This window comes from Lepidochelys kempii, chromosome 1 (assembly GCF_965140285.1).
Source record: "Lepidochelys kempii isolate rLepKem1 chromosome 1, rLepKem1.hap1, whole genome shotgun sequence".
Taxonomy (NCBI): Eukaryota; Metazoa; Chordata; order Testudines; family Cheloniidae; genus Lepidochelys; species Lepidochelys kempii.
The window spans coordinates 310,451,787-310,472,450 of record NC_136380.1 but is presented as its reverse complement, the minus strand read 5'-3'; the positions used below and the strand labels follow the sequence as shown (position 1 = coordinate 310,472,450).

Below are 20,664 nucleotides of genomic sequence, written 5' to 3'. Positions count from 1 at the left end.
GAAGCAAAGTCAAAATATCAAAACTTTTTGCAGAATAAGAAATTTGCATTTGGGAATGGTGAAATGATTCATTTTGACATTTTTGATTGAAAGTAAATGTTTTCCCTTCCCCTTTTGATGCTATCTCTCTCCCTGTGCATGAGCAACTGTGGTGCCCTGAGGGAGCTGAAGTTTCCTCTTTCCTCTCCGTTTGTTTCAGAATCAACAATTCCTGTGAAGCACTGCAGCTGCTCAACCACAGTGAGAGCGTGCAGTGCTTCCTGGGAGGTGAAGTCTGGCCAGGAGACTGGGACTGTATGGAGAATGAAAACAGGAGGGACATGGCACTACTATTCCCATGATGCATTGTAGTGGCTCAGGCAGAGGGAGAAATTCTGAAACTAAATATTTCTCATTTCAGGTCAGGTCTACTTTTACAACTGAAGCACATTTATATTCTTCATGGAAAATTTCAACAAATTTGATCTGTACTAGCAAAAAAATTTTGGTTTTGATTAAACCCTTTGAAATTTCCTTTGAAATTTTTTGACCATCCCTACCCTTTACCAATAATTCCATGTCTGTAATTGTTCCTATTTATTACTGTGGCTTCTAGAAGTCAACAGTTACAGTGCTTCCAAATCCTAAACTAAAATCTTCAACAATTCTCTGCTGTACCTATTGCATATACTTGACATGGCTTGATGACATTAGTAACTTATGGTTAGAAGTGAACTTTTGAAGAAATGCTTCAATCTACACTGACTAAATGTTTTAAATGATATTGTCTTCTGTACTGTGTACCACCTAAACTGTCAATTCTGAAGTCAGTAGACTAGACTTCAGAGCACAGTGATTAGTGGACACTAGTAACAGTTTTCTCTCAATTTTTTAAAGACTTTAATATGCTAATTCAGAACTGTCACAATTAAGGAAAAATGCTATGACCATTTTCTTTGCCATTACTGAGCCATAAAGTAAAATGCAAATGCACACTGTTCACATCGATACTGTACCTGAACTGATAGTAATAATTTATTTGAGATTGTTTAATGCAGGAGTTAACCTCTCAAGTTTCTTCCATTGGATTTATTTTTAATAAGATGCAAAATGATAGGAAGATTCTGATTGATCCATGCACAATGCAAAAACATGTCTAGCATTCTTGTAATGGCAGAATTTTTAAGAGCAATTTAAATCCTTAATTACTTGGAAAAGAACAAAAAGAGTAGGGCTTCCCCTCTACATGCAATATTCATATGTAAAAGGCTAACATTTTTTTTTAAAGAATAATAGTCCTTCATTCCATGCATCAAAAGAGCAGCAGTTCATCAGCTAGACAGGTACGTGAGTGGTTGTGTTAGTGGTAAAGTACATAAAATGAACGAGCCATTATATAAAACAATACATACCTCCCTTGTTTTCACCAAACCCACTTAAGAGAGTGAATGCAAAGCCTGAAAATAGTGCCATAAGTCTCCATAGCAAATGTTGGTTGTGTAGCTCCTACAATGCTTGGCATACACAGAAAATGTCCTATTTTATAAAAAGAGATTGATTTTTACCGAGTAGATGTTGAGAGTTTAATGGGAATGTCAAAAAAAGGCTTTCTGCAACTTTCTTTAGATTTCTAGAGATGGACACAAATTTTACACCATGAGGAAATATATTGAGATCAGCAGAATCACAACTACTAATACGTCTAAAAGATGCCCAGGGATGAGATGAAAAAGAAGAAATCAGATTTTCTTGTAAATGTTGTATGTGGAATGAATATAGTTTTTTCCACTAGAAACTTATCCATCTTAAACAATGAGGAGTCTGGTGGCACAGCTTGTTTTATCCAGCTTGTTTTAGTGAATTTACAAAGTTCTTGTAGCCTTTTCTGTCACTGACAGGCTCTGTACCAGTCAAGAGGCTACAGTTCATTTTTGACAAGTCAAAAAGTAGATTACTTTTCTGAAGTGTTATTGCATGGGGGTAGCATTTTTTCAGCATGGGAGACTTATATTTTAAATGCTGTGTTAAAAATCTGAAAGCCAGATTCTTGCCTGAGATCGATTCACGCACATCCTATTCACTTAAAGCTAAATCTCAAAGAAAAAAAAAGGGGGCGGGGGGGAAAGAAACTAAGTTGAAGCTGACATCATAGATTTTTTTAACTGAAGCATAGTGAACTTATTCCTCTGTATACACGACGCAGGAGATGGACAAAAACTGATCCACTCTCTAAAGTATGAAGTGGTATCCCTGAAGGAAAAGCAGGATTTTGCTAGTACTGCTGTATGCAGTTTATAATATCTGAATGCTGGCAAGTTGAGGACCTTAAAATATCCAGTCCATACTTCTGCAGGAAGTGGTTAAATTAGGGAATCTTTGTCTGAACAGCTATTTGAGAATTATGAAAGACAAAAAGAACATAGGGAATCTATTAATGCTATTTAAAGAATAAATCTAGGAAGCAGGTAATAAACTGGCTCTATATCTTGATTTCAACAGAGTGGAAGATATTGGGAACCAGCACTGTCTACAAGGATAGAAATGAGAAGGGATCACAACTGAAAATGATAAAGGGGTACAAACTGAGGCTAAGCAATGGGGAAATAATAAAGGAATGTAGCCAAAATGTTATATGTAGGTTAATGCAAACTTTGCTCTCTGCACAATTAAGATTCCAGATTTTTTTTTGGTCATCACAATGAGATATTCCCACAGGATAAAATGTAAATAGCTAGCAACTTTAAGTACAATGATTTCCTTAAAGAGACACTGTCACCTTTGAAATGGAATCCATTTTAAAAAAGCTAAAAGTCGTTTCAGGTACTTAGATCTGCCCTTTCATCATACTGCCAGTTCCTATCATTTTACAGCCACATTTTCCTACTTTTAAAATTTTTGTGCCTTCTCTGTGTCAGTTTGAAAGACCCACACGATTAAAAGTCACTATAGTGCAATAGGCTACACACAAAATGCTATCAGATTCACAAAGGAAACAAACAAAAAGTAGAATGAGTACTTCCCCTTTCATCTCTTTCATGGACAGTAATCTTAGTTATTCCACATCACAATAGCAGGTAAACAGCGTAATTCTGAAATACCGTTGTTGTTTTTCTTTGGGTCGTGTCACTGAAATACCGACCACTTCCCATGTTAACGGACATTTTTCTGCTTTCTAAGAGACTGGATGCTTTCCACGCTCTTTCTGCCCTTCAAAAATAAACACTAAGAGCAGGAGGGGTGTGTGTGTGTGTATGTTAAATGGCCTACATTAATCATCGAGGCAAATGTACTGTACAGTTTAGGAAACCTCTGAGACTATTCATACATCTATTCAAAGTTACTGCAACTGAGCATCATAAGCAATCTGGGTTGACTGTATTAAAATCACTGTTCAGTCAAGCATTCATTTCTGACTTGGATTATAATAATGTTTCATTCCAGAGTTTAGTATTTGTAAGCAGGCAATTTTTCATTGTATAGACATTTTCTATGCAGATGGTATCATCGTTTTATGAAACAGAGTGACTGTTTCACAAGTTGGAATTGTTATAAGAGGACCTTTTTACAACAGCTTGAAACAAAAATGATAGAAATAGTGGCAGAGGATGCCTTTTTAATATCTTGTCTGTTTCAGCTACTAAACAGGTATAGGAAAGGAATACAATACAAACAAATAGCACCTAGAAAGCTGTTTATCACCTAATGAGAATATGATGATTTCCTTTCACCTGGAATTGTCTTGACCCTTTAGTTTTCTGTTCCAAGCATCCAGAATTAATATCCAAGACAAAAGTACCTTCTAATTAAAATGGAAACTGAAGAAGAAAACAAAAACACATCAACATAGAAATGAGTCATCATAAGAGTTACATTCAACAGAGCTATTCATTTGGCATGAGAAAAGGAAGCATAGGTATTATTAGGTATCATAATGTTTCAGTGCCTCAACTAGAGATTATGAAATAATGTACTGAGCATGGAGATCACAAATGACAAGGATAGTCATTCATAAAGTTATGATGTAATTGTTGTTCTTTACAAAGCTCTGTAGATATTGGTGGTACTTTTCAGTTAAAAAAATGCTTCGAGTAGCCCAGTACCTGTCACCCCACATTGGGGTGACATCTTAGCTTTATCCATTTCACAATGCATGATGTTGTGTCATGGTGTTGGAGGCTTTATGGTACATTTTACCATTAGCTATGAGATCCCTTGCACTTTCCCCCCACATCCTTATCTTTAAAGGTGGGTTTTTGTAAGTGAATAGAAAGAAAAAAGCCGAAGTACAGATGTTACAGAGACAAGATGTGTGAGGCAATGTCTTTTTTGTTGGACCAATGTCTACTGGTGAAAGAAACAAGCTTTTAGGCTACACAGAGCTCTTCTTAGGTCTGGGAAAGGTAGTCAGAGTGTCACAGCTAAATACAAGGTGGAACAGATTGTTTAGCATAAGTAGTCAACCCGTATTGTAAGAAACTGTTCAATGTGAAGTGGCCCATTAACACATCTGCAGTCATCGGACAAGAAAGGGTGGGTGTGGTTAGTGGGGTACAGAGTGTTATAATGAGCCATAAATCCAGTGTCTTTATTAAGACCATGATTTTTACAGTCTAGCAAAGTTATGAATTTAAGCTCCCAGGTTTGTCTTTTGAAGGCATTGTGCAGGTTTCCTCTGAGGATGAGGACTGAGAGGTGAGATATAGAAATATTGTTTTGTGAAAGATGTTCGTCCACAGGTGCTAAGGGGTTTAAAAGTGATGAAAGACAAAAGCACCATATCACCTGTGGGTAAAATAAATGGTGAATAATCCTACATTCTCCTTCAGCTTTTTTAGGGACCACATCTAGGTGGGGATGGTCATAGGTCTGGCGTTGGTAACTCAAAAAGGTCCAGCCACTTGTTTAGCTGCAACCTCCAACTGTATTTTCCCTTGAATTATTTCCTTGTCCTTTAATAGATTTCACGTTTTTCTGCCCACACATGCAACCTCTCTGCTCATATGGGATCTCAAAATTTTCTGACACAGGTCTGCAAAGGAGTCATTATCCCCCTCCACTGCCCTGCCTCTAGAGCTTGAGGCCACCAGGCTTTTAGTTGTCCCATGAGCAGAGAGGGGACCTGTCACAGTAGTAGCCAGTGCTGCCTGGCCCTTGTGAGGCAGCTGGAGCCTGCTGGAGGCAAATCTTAGCAGCTGTCACGTGGCCCACAGCCTCCTCCAGGCTTCCAATCCCAAGCAGTAGCATCCCACTCCAGGGCTGTTGCCAGTGATCCTCCCTCAACTTGCGAGTGGGTGAGGGGGGCAAGGCTCTGACTCGCTGCTGTTGCAATGTGTTCCAGAGTCCCCCTGCAGTTTCTATTACCCAGCATGTTGCCTGAGGGGACAGATGAAGAAAACGTGTGTCTCTCTCTTTTCTGCTGCACTGACCTCTTCCTGAGCAAACAGAAAATCTGGGCTATTATCTTTGTGTTACAGAGCTGTAAAGAGGTAAACTGGAGCACAGAGAAAAGCTCAAAGCCACAGAAGAAATATGTGGTGCGGCTGTGAATAGAATCCAAGTCCTTTGACTCCCCGTCTTGTGCTTTAGTCACAAGAAATCTTTCCTCTCGTCATAATGCGTTATTGTCTGGTATCCATAATTGGTCTGAGTCTCTCATTATTGGGACAACTACTGTACTTTCTGTAAAGATTAGCTAATATTGAAAAATAACTACACTAACATAGTTTTCCAACTAGATTAGAATTTTGCATGTCAGTTCATAATACAGTAAAAATCAAGGGTATGCATTTTGTTTATAATATGTAATGTCATTTAGCATTAAGAGGAGCTGCACATATGGTTTGAGAGGAAAATATAACCTCAATTATTTAGAGTTTTGTTGCTTTACAGGGACATTTTCAGTTTAAAGATGACTTTTTTTGCTTTTATGGTACATTTTTGATGCTTAAAACTGAAAGTTCTGTATACATCTTGTTTGTTTTTCTACAACTCATTTTCATATGGAAGTGTTTATACAAATTGGAAGAGTTTGTGGACACATCCTGGGGCTTCCTATTTGTGTGCGTTGGTATGATGATATCACCATGCTTATGTGCCACTCTGGAAGCAATGAGAACTTGCTTCTTCACCATCTAAAGAAACTGCATATGATAGAGGGTGTTCATATCTATATTTTAGAGAAGTGAATATGAACAAATATGTCATGTTTTTTTAAATCAAGACACCTTTAAAGTGTTTCTTAAGTGAGTATATTAGTAGAACTGCTGGAGAAACTTTGGGTCAATTTATCCAATTTTTCACTTAGAAAGAAAAATGGAAAAAAGTTTAGACAATGTCTAAACATCGCGTTTCAACATTTTCCAAACAAAATGTTTGTTTTTTGTTTTGAAATGATTTCTGTTCTGAATTTTGTTTTATTTTATATTATATTTATAAGTTTAAAAAGTTAAAATTGAAACAAAATATTTGAACTTACCTGAAATGAAGTGAATTTTTTAAAATAATTTGCCTTTGCAGAATTTCAAAATTTTCTGTTTTCACTCCAATTTAGATTTGAAATCCTTTGAAAAACAGAACTTCTGTTCTCCACACAGCTCTAGTATTTAGCTGTCTGTTTGCAACATAACATTTTTGACCCTCTCCAGCAACAGTTAGATACTCTTTCTAGTAAACTGAAGAATATAGGCTTTTTTTTATGACAAAGGATAATGATTAACAACTAAAATAAAATTTTCATAAAAGATAAAACTCCATTTTTAGTTATATCTTCTGACACCAGAATTAATTAAGCAACCCTCTGGAAACTATCTATCCATTTTACAACAAGCAAATTACTAATACTTTTATAGTGTGACATATGTTCTTCATATCGTTTGTACCTCTTCTTTATTAAAGGCCTGATGTAATGCCCATTAAAGTTAATGGAAAGATTGATTGACTTTATGTGCATTGGATCAGCCCTTAAAACTCTGAAAACTATCTTTTTTATGAACACTTATTTCAGCATTTGCTTAAAAAATTGTAATGTGTTCTAGCATTTAGACCTCAATGTAAACACTAATTTTAAATGTAAGTACTTCACATCAATGTTTAGTTTATGATTGACATGAGAGATTTCAACAGGTACCCAAATAGAACCCTACTGAAGATTAATAGAGCACAAGGCATAACTTTACATTCTTTGTTCCTTAATTGCTATAGTATATATTACTTAAAGATTATAATAAGGGGAAAATATAAATTCATGTCTGTTTAGAGAGACTCAAATTAATTATTTGTTTTTCTGTGTTTGGCAGTTTAATACCACAATATCTGTGGTGTTTAATATTTTCTAAAGTCTGACACATAAATTGTTTTTGTTCCTTTCTTCTTGCTTAGATTGTTATAATGGAAGTGCAAGGTTTAAAGTCAGTAGCTCCCAATCGGATTGTTTACTGCACAATGGAAGTGGAAGGAGGAGAGAAACTTCAGACAGATCAGGCAGAAGCATCCAGGCCACAGTAAGCTCTTCTAAAATTGTTTTTTATTAAATATATTTTCTTCACAGTGTGGAAGACTCTACAAGAAGATTTGGAGAGACCTTTAAAAAGAATGAGACATTATAATAGTTGGTTGGTTTAGTATTTGAGCATTATAGTGATTTTCCTTGGAACAACAGTTGAACTCTTGTCCAATGTAGTGCGGAAATGTAACATATAACACACTATGCAGTGTGGCTGTAGCCATGTTGGTCTCAGGATATTAGAGAAACAGGGTGACTGAGGTAATTTCTTTTATTGGACCAACTTCTGTTGGTGAGAGAAACAAGCTTTTGAGCTACAGGACCTGAAGAAGAGCTCTGTGTAGCCTGAAAGCTTGTCTCTCTCACCAACAGAAGTTGGTCCAGTAAAAGATACTACCTCACCCACCTTGTCTCTCCAGTACAAAACAATAGTTAAATATAACAGAACAGGTAAACAAAACACTTGTAAACTGTGCAAAGGAAAAGATGCTTGTTAAAAAACATAATTAAAAATATGCTTTAAGTCTGTGTGAACAAAGCAATTGGAGGCTGTAGCATTGTGCTCTTTTCTGTATCGTCTGACAATGCAAACCTTTTTATATAAATTAGCCTGAGATAAGTTAATATGAAGGTGGCCTTGTGGAGTTCAGCTTGCACAACCAGTAGAAAATCAATACTCAGTAATCAATCCTCACAAAGCTTACTCACTGCTGAGCTTATTTTATTTTAAATGATAGGATTCACTTCTTTCATTTAATTTTTGAAGGAAATGGACTCAGAGGGGGAAAGTATCAAACCATTGTAGTTGAACTAGTCAGAGTTCCATAGAGGAAAAAAAATAAGTGTGGTTTTAGTAGATTTGTTGACCTTTGGCTGCATATTGACTTCACAAGCTTTTTCCTCTGTTAAAATGTCATTTGGAATCTCTTGCAGATACGTTTTCAGATAGATTGCGAGGGTTTTACCAGCACCTTTGTGTGTCTTGTGAAAAACAATTTCACAATTGCTCTCACTAATATTTCTAAAAGACAACTTAAACTCAGATGTGAAGGTGGCTTCAGTTCAACTCAAAACACAGATATAAAATTCCGTTAGGCCAAATTGTAAGCATGTAATTGTGATCGCGTGTCTCTTTTCTATAAAAAGTCAGTGAACTTTCTCCTTGCATTGTGCAGGAAACCTACCATACAGTTTTAGGCCCATGGCCTTTCTAGTCCAGCATCTTTCCTCTGATAGTGGCCCAATACCTAATGGTTCAGTGACAGCAAAAGGCAAAACCATCACCCCATCCAAAGTAATACATCTGGCCAATTTTACAGTTCTGTACATGGGTAGGACAAGGTGGAAAATGCAGTGCAATTGAATTTCATAACTGTTTCACAGTTAGAAATTTTACATTAAAGAAGTGCCATAGTGGATGAAGACAGGAGAAAATGAGAGTGATAAAGCACTGGTAATAGCAAGCACTGATGTGGGGAACACTTGTAGGTAGATCAGAACTAGAGGGTTTCAGGCTGCATATCTGAAACGTCTAAGTCAGTGAGTAGTGGAGAGGCAGGTGGCCAGATTCTTCTAGACAAATGTTATCAGGTGAACAGAGGAATAATCTCTGACAGGGAATGAGGAATTGAGAGATGTCCAGTACTATAGAATGGGGGTACAACTTCAAAAAGAAGAGAGGAGATTGTGGAGATATATGTGGGCACAGCCCTAGGCATTTGCAGATATTGTGACTGCAGGGTTACCATCAATAGAAACAACTCTTAAAGCTGATGTGTTTTTTGTGATCCTCTGAATGATCTGAGGAACCTTGTTTCATTGTAAGCAGGGGGACTTATATTGCATTGGGGCTGCCCAGGTGTGGTGCAATGAAAAGGAAAGAAAGACCCTAAGAAAGAGAGAGATTTTTGTAGTGTAACAGAGGGAGTTAAGAGGAGGCCATAGAGGAGGATGTTCAGGTAGTCAAAGCATGAAATTAACAAATTATATGTTTAGCCGCATGTGAGGAGGAGGAAGCTCTCTCCCTGGACTTGGAGGCCATTGATCTGGAGAATGTCTTTTCACGCATGTTGGCAGTATTTTAATATCAACAAAGTAAAAAAAGCAGCAAGAGCGAACATAAAAAACATTGTAAAAGCAAATAAGTAGCTTAGAGTTTAGCCAACATTTTAATTCAGTAGCTGACAGTTTGCCCCATGTCTCCACAATTACAAGTTAAAAAAGAATGAGATCGGCTTGTGTACACAAAATGGAATTGGGAAAGGTTTAAAAAAACAAACACATTAGTAACAGAATGGAACTGATGTGAAAGACAAAGGCCTTGTCTACACTGTTGCCACATAGTTCAGATTGTGAGGGTGCAAACTAGGGTGACCAGATGACAAGAACAAAATATCAGGGCACATGGGGGGGGCAGCCACAAGCCCCCACCAGAGCCGGCTCTAGGTTTTTTGCAGCCCCAAGCAAAAAAAAAAAAAAGAAAAGACAAAAGAGCCAGAGTGCCGCCGAAGCAAAATATCAGGACAAATGGCATCCTGACCATACATCACTAGGGACGAGGGACAAATAACTAAATATCGGGACAGTCCAGATTTTATCGGGATGTCTGGTCACCCTAGTGCAAACAGCAGTGTGCACCAAAGTGTTGTGCTGAAACATCCCCTTGTGAAAACTTGCGGGTGCCAACTAAAAGGTTCCTAGATCACATTAATGTAAACTCCCTTCAGTATTGTCTGTGTTTCCCTGATTCTTGGGGAAAAGAACCTTTTTGCCAAACAGTATCTAATATCTAAAGGTTTACTTATAAGAGAAAAGAAAGAGGTGAGAGTTAAAATGATCAAAGGAATCAAATACGTTCAATAATTGCAGGGTTCTTTGATCAGGTTTGAAGCAGTGATGTAATAAACTGCTAGCTTATTAAGTATCTGGTTGCTTCCAAAAGATTGGAAGATCCTCATTCCTTCGGTTAGAATGCTCCCATTAGTGTAGAGATCAGAGCAGGAAAGAGGCAAAATGGAGATGCTTCCAGGGCCTTTTATACTTTCTGCCATGTGGTGGGTCTGCTCTTAGTACAGTCAGTGGACAAGTACAGGCACAAGATGGTGTCCAATGTCACATGAGCTGGTCACATGCGCTTGCATGCTTCGATAAGTCATAGCAAGGGCCATTACCCATATTCTGGCTAGAACCTCCACAGGAAAGTCCATCAAGTGGGGATAAGCTTCTTCCATGGCCCATTGTGTTCGCTGGTGGGCCATCACCTTGAATAGTCCATTCACAATGTGCTGGCTAGACTGGATGTAAACTACCTTGTGGGTGTTACCACAGGAAGAAACACATTTAAAATACAGGTACATAGTTAATATTCATAATTTCAGACACAAAAATGATACATGCATACAAATAGGATAATCGTATTCAGCAAACCATAACTTTTCCATTGACACCTTACATGACATATTTTGTACAAGATTTGTTGCAATTATATTTCAGTGATAGCAACAATGATCTACATCAGTGGTTCTCAAACTTTTGTACTGGTTATCCCTTTCACGTAGCAAGCCTCTGAGTGTGACCCCCCCCCCCTTATAAACAAAAAACACTTTTTTATATATTTGACACCATTATAAATGCTGGATGCAAAGCGGGGCTTGGGGTTGAGGCTGACAGCTCACGATCCCCCATGTAATAACCTTGCAACCCCCTGTGGGGTCCTGACCCCAAGTTTGAGAACCCCTGATCTACGTGGTAATATTTTAATCATATAATGTCACAGTATGCTAGTATCAAATGCACACTGTATAAGATAGGTTTTCCTCTCTTTTAATAAGATATATAACTCTCCACACTATATATGCATTATAGTAGGGCAAGTGTTTAGCACTGATTCTAAAGTGCTAGATATCATGGGCATATGAACCTATGGCTTGCTAGGACCTAGTTTAAAAGGTATATTGCTTCCTCTCATGCCAGCCCTATTTAATTTTTATTACTGCCTGAGCAATATTTATTAATGCATTTCAACTGCTTCCAGCTTTTTAGCCCTTCAGAAAAGCCCACCAACATAGACAAAGACCTTTTCTGCCAGAGATCACTTAAGGAGTACCTTTAGAAGAGCTTTCTCCATTAAACCAACCTAAGCATGGCTTTATTGCTTTGATGCGATAGGGGTCCATTTGATGCGATAGGGGTCCAACGGTGTTTCCCAAACTTGGGACGCCGGTTGTTCAGGGAAAGCCCCTGGAGGGCTGGGCCGGTTTGTTTACCTGCCGCATCCGCAGGTTCAGTCGATCGCGGCTCCACTGGCTGCGGTTCGCTGCTCCAGGACAATGGGGGCTGAGGGAAGCAGATAGACAAAACGGCCCGGCCCGCCAGGGGCTTTCCCCGAACAGGCGGCATCCCAAGTTTGGGAAACACTGTTCTAGAATAACAAATATCCAACACTGATGTCATTTTTTTGCTGTTATAGACGTTGCTTTTCTTAGTTGAATGGAGTCTGTCTCAGCAATTTCTATATATTTTTTATCATAAATATTTATCATTCTGAATATTTAACAAAAATATGGAAAATGATTCCTTGAAAATAAATTATGGCTCATAAAGGAAGATTGTTATATTTAAGATTGAAGTAGATGTCCAGCTTTTAAACGTATCTTCGCTATTAAGCATATTTTTAGGGCTGTCAAGCGATTAAAAAGAGAATGTTAGAGCAAAATTTAGTATTTCTGGCACCCATATGACAAATCAGATGATCATTTTCGATCACCAGTTGCATGTATTAAGTAATATAAATCTATCGAAAGAGCTACAGTATATTAAAAAAAACATAAAGGGTGCACAATTAAGAACTCACAAATCAAAAACATCCTCAAATTAAGATTGCCTGTGCAAGGCTATTACTGACCCCTTGGATTCTGCAAAGTACTCTACCACCTTTAAATACATCATATTTCTCAAATACTACAATATGTATAGGCAAATAATTAGACATTGAATCATAATGCATACAAGGGTGCAGAATTAAGATTTCATGTGCAATCTTAAATTTGGATTTTCTTGACTCTAAGTACTTAACCATGAAAACATAACATTATTTAACATTGTTCTTTAGATGGCATTTCCTGGGATTTTTTCCCCCTTTAAAAAAAATACAGGGGTGTCTTGGGCATTTTCCAACTTTGAGTTCTGAATCATTCTTTTTGAAGCTTTTCTAACTCCACTATTTATTTTTTGTGGATTATTAATAATATGTAGTTGGTGGTATCCACAATGCTGTCGTCTGATTTTTGGTATGTGTGATGGTGAAGTAAAGTATGCGATGGAAGGGGAGCCAAACCTACATTTTAGTTTATCTGTTACATATGTGTATATTTGGTTTAACTGCACTACCTTAACTTGAGAAACTGTATTTCAGTATTATGTTAGCTTGTAGTCTTACAGTTTACTACTGTCATGTTTAACTTTGTCTTCCTGATTTTGTTTTTACACCTTTACTTTTCTGCCTCTGGAAGAAAAAAACTCTTAGGAATTTTAGAATCCAAAAAATTGCTGCTAGCTGAAATATTGTCAACTCCTGATGTGATTAGCTAGTTCCAGACGTCAAATTACAGTTTAAGTGCAGTAAAATCTATAGTCACCTACTGCTTTGAATTATATCAAAGCAGTGTTCTTCAGCTCACTGTACAGTTCAGGGTCTGTTGGCATCACAACTGATTTTCTTAAAAATGAGGCATAACAAATACCTAATTTTTAGTCATTTTATTGAAGTGATACTGAATCTAAAAGAGTCTCAGTCTTCATATCATGCAATTAATAATGCCATTAAGGTTATTTTAAGGGCAAAAGTTTCAAAAAGGTTCATCTGTGGTGAACAGGTAAAGTTGGACTTTTGAAGTCTAATGGGGTGTACTGTTACACTCCCAATAACATTATGTTCTTTGAAATGGCCTCTGCATGTTTCCACTTAAGGGAAGCACCTTTCTCTCTCCAAACTGCATCTTTGGGAACCTCTGTCAGGGGCGGGAGGAAGAGGTGGGAAATCTCTAAATCTTCAATGAGCACTGAACAATGTGCGGAATGAATTTTGTTATGTACACCAATATGGAGGTGATGTGTGACACATCACCTTCATATTGGTGTACATAACAAAATTCATGTGGTGGGGGTGGGGTCAAGAGGTTCGGAGTTTGAGAGGGGGCTCAGGGCTGGGGTACAGGATTATTGGGGTATGGAGGGGTGAGGGCTCCAGGGTGGGGTCGGGGATGAGGGGCTCAAGGCTGGGGCAGATGGTTGGGGTGCGGTATGGGGGTGAGGGATCCAGCTTAGTGTGCAGGCTCTGGGGTGGAGCAGGGTTGAGGGGTTTGGGGTGCAGACTGCCCAGGGGCTACGGCTGGGAGAGAGGACTCCCTGCAGATATCTCCCCCCACAGCAGCAGCACCTGGGTTTGGGTGGGGGTGGGGAGAGGTGCCTCTTCCTCGGCCGCAGCAGGTCTGGGGCAGGTCCGTGCTGGGGCCGGTGGGGAAAGGCACCTCTCCCTGCCTGAGCCCCTGCACAGGGCTTAACAGGCTGCTGTGCTGTTGTGCATCTTTGAGGGAACTTAGGCACTAAAGCTTCCTTGGTACCAAGAGGCTGTGTTCTGTAAAGTGAGCCTTTCCTTTCCTAGAACATGATGGTTTGTAGACAGATTCAGGTTTCAAAGCAATGGTTGGAGTTCCCCTTTCCCCATAGCATTGAGGGGCATAGGTGACTGTCCTGTGACAGGGATCCAAACTAGAACTATTTTCTGACACACTCAGTTCTCAGATGTGTCAAACCCATCCCTGTTGAGAATTGCAACATTGAAAATCCGTTTTAGGTCTGTGGCAGGCATGACATGTCTTTCTGTTTACTTCCAGCTAGGTGTGCAATTCTAGAATCCGGTTGGATTGTGTGGGGTTCAAAGGGGTAATTTTAAATTGTGTTGGGCACCAAGTTATTTTATCCCAAAAATTACTTAATATATTAATCTAGGGGAAAAATAAAAAAGGTAGGCCAGCTCTTACTAATTGTTTCTCTTACTGCCAGCTCAGGAGTATGGCTTTTACATAACTTAGGGGACACCATGCTCAGGACTAAGCAAAATAATCACAATTATTAACCTTGGCTATTTTAGTTATGGCATGGTATTTCACAATGGTTATATCTGAGCTATGAAAGTGCAGCAACCCCTCCCTTTAAACAAACCAAAGAGATTTTGGTGTGCTTCGATGTTCTTTTAGTGCTCTGTCCTTCAGTCAATTTCATATTACATTGGTCTTCTGTCTCCATCTCAACTTAGTTTGATTTAATGTGAAAATGCATACATATAATGGCTAGTGCATTGAAAATCTCAGTTCTGATATGAGTACAAAGCCGTAATCAGTATCCTTCTATTTGGGCTACATTTTCAGATTGTCTTTGCCAAATTAAATTCTCTGTTCACATAATACTTATTTAACACATTGAACTAAAATTATTCCATGCACTCAGGAAATGGGTGTCACACAGGTAGTGATCACCTGTGAAAATTTTGGTGTGACTTGCCCAGCATCACACTGGAACTCTGGTAGAGGCAGGGATAGAATCCAATTCTCCAGGGTAGCATTCAACTGCATAGCATGAAGCTGTCCTTTCTCTTCCACTGCCTCATTCACTGCACATCTTCTGACTTTTGCAACAAATGAAATAGGGATCCTACAGACAACAGCCTTCTTTACTACACACCCCTGATTAATCCCCAGAGAAGTTCCATACTGTGAAAGATGTCACAATTATTCTGTCTGTGCATCATACCATAAAGGAACATTCCAAGTACAGCAGCTGAGAACCAAGAACTTCTTGTATATATCATTTTATTTTTCAACTAGAAATATGTTTTCATAATGCTTTATGTACTCATAGTTCGGCACAAGCAATTAAAAAAAATCACCTAGCTACCAGATTACTCATTGAATGTGGTCTTGAATAGATTATAGAGAACAAAGATGACAAACAGATGTTAGATTAGGTTTACAAAATCATAAAAATGTACCAGACCAGGAGCAAAATATCTGTTCACGTAATACCCACCAACATATTCATGATCATGGGGAAAATATTTTATTTGGCATTAATAAAAAGGGCAAATAGCATGTGTGAAGTTGTTTTTAGGAGGAATTTGATGATGAAGACTAAGGCCCAGATTTTAAAATCAATAGGAATTGGGCATTTGGGTATTTTTAAAAATCCATCTAGGGTATCTGTCTTGATCTTTAGGTGATTAAATACGTTTATAAATATAGTCCTGTGTTCTTTAAGTTTCCAACCTGAGAACATGATATGTATTTTGTGAAACATTTTTTGTTAAAAGAGAGATATTTAACAAGAAATATTTTCAGATATTTTAAAAAGTTTTCTCTCTATCTCAGTAGATATATAAAGCTTAACTAACTGTAAAAATCTGATTTTACTTTTCACATTTTTTGCATGCTGATGCATAACATTTTCCATTTCACTCCATTTGTGATCATGTTTTTCTACTTGTTCCAATACCCTAGCACAATACTGATTTGCTTTAAGACACTACAGGGGAATGTTTATATAGAACAGCAAAATATAGAATAATAGAATTGTACAGGTGGTGGGGCCCTAGAAAGTGCTGAGGCAGGACTGAATATATCTAGACCATCCCTGACAGGTGATTTCTAACCTGTTCTTAAAAATCTCCAATGACAGGAATTCCACAACCTTGCTTGGAAGCCTATTTCAGTGCTTAGCTTTCCATATAGTTAGAAAGTTTTTCCTAATATCATAACAAAAGTTTTCTTTCTGCAGATTAAACTGATTACTTCTTGTCCTACCTTCAGTAGACATGGAGAACGATCAATCACCACCCTCTTTATGAAAGGCCTTGACATATTTGAAGACAGTGATCCAACCCTCCCTCAGTCTTTGTTTCTCAAGACTAACCAGGTCCAGTTTTTTACCTTTTCCTCATAGGTCAGATTTTCTAAATCTTCTATCATCTTTGTTGCTCTGCTCTGGACTTTCTCATATTTGTCCACATCTTTCTTAAAATATGGCACCCAGAACTGGATACAGTACTCCAGCTGAGGCCTCACCAATGCCAAGTAGAGCCGGACAATTATCTCCTGTGTCTTATGTATGACACTCCTGTTAACACACCCCAAAATTATATTAGCCTGTTTTGCAACTACATCACATTGTTAACTTCATTTAATTTGTGATCTACTATGAACCCCATATCCTTTTCAGCAGTACTACTATCTAGCTAGTTATTCCCCATTTTGTAATTGTACATTTGATTTTTCCTTCCTAAGTACTTTTTGCTTGTCTTTATTCAATTTCATCTTGATTTCAGACCAATTATCTAATTTGTTAACGTCTTTTTGAATTCCAATCCTTTCCTCATATATGCTTCCAACCCCCTTCCCCCAGATTGGTGCAATCTGCAAATATTATAAGCATATTCTCCACTCCATTATCCAAGTCATTAATGAAAATGTTGAATAGTAGCAGACCCAGGACGGACCCCTGTGCGACCCTACCAGATATGTCCACCCATTTGACAACAAAACATTGATAATTACACTTGGAATATGGTCTTTCAACCAGTTATGCATGCCCTTCATAGTAATTTCATCTAGACTCCATGTCCCTAGTTTTCTTATGATACTGTCATAAGAGAGTATCGAAAGTCTCACTAAAATCAAAATATATTACATCTACTGCTTCCCCCTTCCACTAGGCCAGGCACCCTGTCAAAGAAGGAAATTAGGCTGGTTTGGCATGACATGTTCTTGACAAATCCATGCTGGCTATTACTTATTACCCTACTATTCTCTGTGTGCTTTCAAATTGATTGTTTAATAAATTGTTCCAGTATCTTTCCAGGTATTGAAGTTAGGCTGGATGGTCTATAATTCCCTGGATCCTTTGTAAAAGATAGGTACTAAATTTGCCTTTTTGCAGTCCTTTAGGACCTCACCCATCCTCCATCAGTTCCTGAAGATAATCACTAAATAATAATTCAGCTAGTTCCTTAAGTACCCTATCCTGAATTTCATCAGGCACTGCTGACTTGAATGTATCTAACTTATCTAACTTACAACTACAATACATGCCTGCTGAAGTGAAGAAACAGACTGACAGAGCCAGAAGAGTACCCAGAGGTTACCTACTACAAGACAGGTGCAACAAAGAAAATAGCAGAACACCACTAGCCATCACCTTCAGCCCCCAACTGAAACCTCTCCAGCTCATCATCAAGGATCTACAACCTATCCTGAGGGACGACCCATCACTCTCACAGATCTTGGGAGACAGGCCAGTCCTTGCTTACAGACAGCCCCCTGAAGCAAATACTCACCAGCAACCACACAACAAAAACACTAACCCAGGAACCTATCCTTGCAACAAAGCCTGTTGCCAACTGTGTCCACATATCTATTCAGGGGACACCATCATAGGGCCTAATCACATCAGCCACACTATCAGAGGCTCGTTCACCTGCACATCTACCAATGTGATGTATGCCATCATGTGCCAACAGTGCCCCTGTGCCATGTACATTGGCCACACCGGACAGTCTGTACATAAAAGAATAAATGGACACAAATCAGACGTCAAGAATTATAACATTCAAAAACCAGTCGGAGAACACTTCAATCTCCCTGGTCACTCGATTACAGACCTAAAAGTGGCAATTCTTCAACAAAAAACTTCAGAAACAGACTCCAGCGAGAGACTGCTGAATTGGAATTAATTTGCAAACTGGATACCATTAAATTAGGCTTGAATAAAGACTGGGAGTGGATGGATCATTACACAAAGTAAAACTATTTCCCCCCTGTTTATTTCCCCCCCCCCCCGCCACTGTTCCTCAGACGTTCTTGTCAACTGCTGGAAATGGCCCACCTTGATTATCACTACTAAAGGTTTTTTTCCCCCTGCTCTCCTGCTGGTAATAGCTCACCTTACCTGATCACACTCGTTACACCATGTATTGTAACACCCATTGTTTCATGTTCTGTGTATATAAAATATCTCCACTGTATTTTCCACTGCATACATCCAATGAAGTGAGCTGTAGCTCACGAAAGCTTATGCTCAAATAAATTTGTTAGTCTCTAAGGTGCCACAAGTACTCCTTTTCTAACTTATCTAAACATTCTTTAATGTTTGCTTTCCCTATTTGAGCTTAACTTCTTTCTCCTAAAATGGCTCTCCCCTGGTTACATTTTTAGATGTGATTTCATTGAACTTGTTTTCGGAGCGCACAAAATAAGTTCATGTAAAACCCTCTTTAAAAAACAAATTATGAATTCCAGGAACATAATTATATAGATGTACCTTTGAATGATTTTTATGGGAAAATATACATATATTTATACATATATGTATAAATCTTTGTTTTGTAACTGGTGGTTCATTTGGACCCAGGTGGCTTTTAGTATAGCATCTACAAAGGTTAGTCAAATAAGCATTACATGTTTGAAAATAATTTGGGCTGTGAGTATTATCGGAGTGGTAGTGATCATGACATAGATAGTGTATATTCACTTTTAATAATTAATTTAGGTTCAGGTTTTTATATAACTTTCAACACTGTTCCTATTCTGTTTCTAAGCTGGTTTGGAGATAAATTATTGTATTTCTAAAGGGATACCTACCTTCATGGATCCCATTGTTTTTGGTTTTAGTAAAACTTTCCTTTCTGGATTGTCATGAGTGGGGTCAGTCATGGACAAGGGTTTAACAAATCACCCTTCAAAATTAAGATACTATGAACAGAGAAGCCGAATATACCTGTCTGGCATCCAGCTGTGAAGAGGAAAAAGGAAACTGAAATGAACTGATCCATCTTTTCTGAAACACCATTTTGTCCCAGCATATTTTGCTGGGCTCTGAACAGAAGGTGATGGAATACATTTTTATCACGTCTTCGTACCAAACTAACAGTGAATGAATTTCACAGAAGCTATATCGATTCAGTGGAGCGTTTAAGCCACAATTTTATTCAATTATGTCTTACCAATTGTTCAGTTTTTTAGAGGCAAGAAATAGCCACTAATCTGTTTGAGAATAGAGAAGAACAGTAATGATCAGGAGAGAGAGAGAGAGTGGGTCTCCGCAGTAATCAAGCTCCTACATTACATCGTATTCTGCCATTGATCATTATCCTGTAAAATACTCTTGTCTAAAAATGCTTTTTTTCCACACAGAATTTTTTCTTTTTCTGCCACTGGGAAATATAAGTACTTTTTGTATGTGCTTTTAAAAACAAAAAAGAAATCCTCTACTTTTATGATTTCCCCCTCTAGGTTTTTAGTTACCAAAATTATGGCTACTCAAAAGGAATTTTTACAGCTCTACTATAAAAGTGTAGTATTGTGTCATTCAACAATTTGGGTGTGTGGAGAAGGGAATTAATTAAAGTTCATAGAATCATAGAATATCAGGGTTGGAAGGGACCTCAGGAAGTCATCTAGTCCAACCCCCTGCTAAAAACAGGATCAATCCCCAATTAAATCATCCCAGCCAGGGCTATGTCAAGCATGACCTTAAAGACCTCTAAGGAAGAAGATTCCACCACCTCCCTTGATAACCCATTCCAGTGCTTCACTACCCTCCTACTGAAAAAGTTTTTGCTAATATCCAACCTAAATGTTCCCCATTGCAACTTGAGACTCCTTGTTCTGTCATCTGCTACCACTGAGAACAGTCTAGATCCATCCTCTTTAGAACCCCCTTTCAGGTAGTTGAAAGCAGCTATCAAATCCCCCTTCATTCTTTTCTTCTGCAGACTAAATAATCCCAGTTTGAAGGACAGGTTTCCACACCATGTGGAGTTAAGCGCAGGAGTTTATTTTGCACAGCACTGGCAGTGTTACTTTGCTTATTAGGCTTAGAGACACTGCAGAACAATTAATTACAATAGATTATATAGGGTGCTAATGGGGGAAGAGAAGCGACGGGGACGGGTTTTCCCAAGCCCCTGGATAGGTTTTAACAGCGAGACAAGATAAGCACAATAAGCCACTGGTCTAAAAAAATTACATAATGGCTCTGCCCAAGGCTTAAATTAACATATTGGTGACGCACAGGTAATTACCCCCAAACTATTTTTATTAACGTGTATAGGTTAAATCCTGATTTTGGGGTCCAGA

General features: G+C 38.2%; 1 protein-coding gene across 22 annotated transcripts in view; it reads left to right on the top strand.

Moving 5' to 3' along the window:
- The window catches only part of CADPS2 (calcium dependent secretion activator 2), a 593,917-nt gene that overhangs the window by 256,128 nt on the left and 317,125 nt on the right, over window positions 1-20,664 (top strand). For all 22 annotated transcript variants that reach the window (XM_073328224.2, XM_073328216.2, XM_073328214.2 and 19 more), the window contains one exon: window positions 7,357-7,478. In XM_073328224.2, coding sequence (XP_073184325.1) covers window positions 7,357-7,478 — 122 coding nt within the window. The remainder of the gene's footprint in view (window positions 1-7,356; window positions 7,479-20,664) is intronic.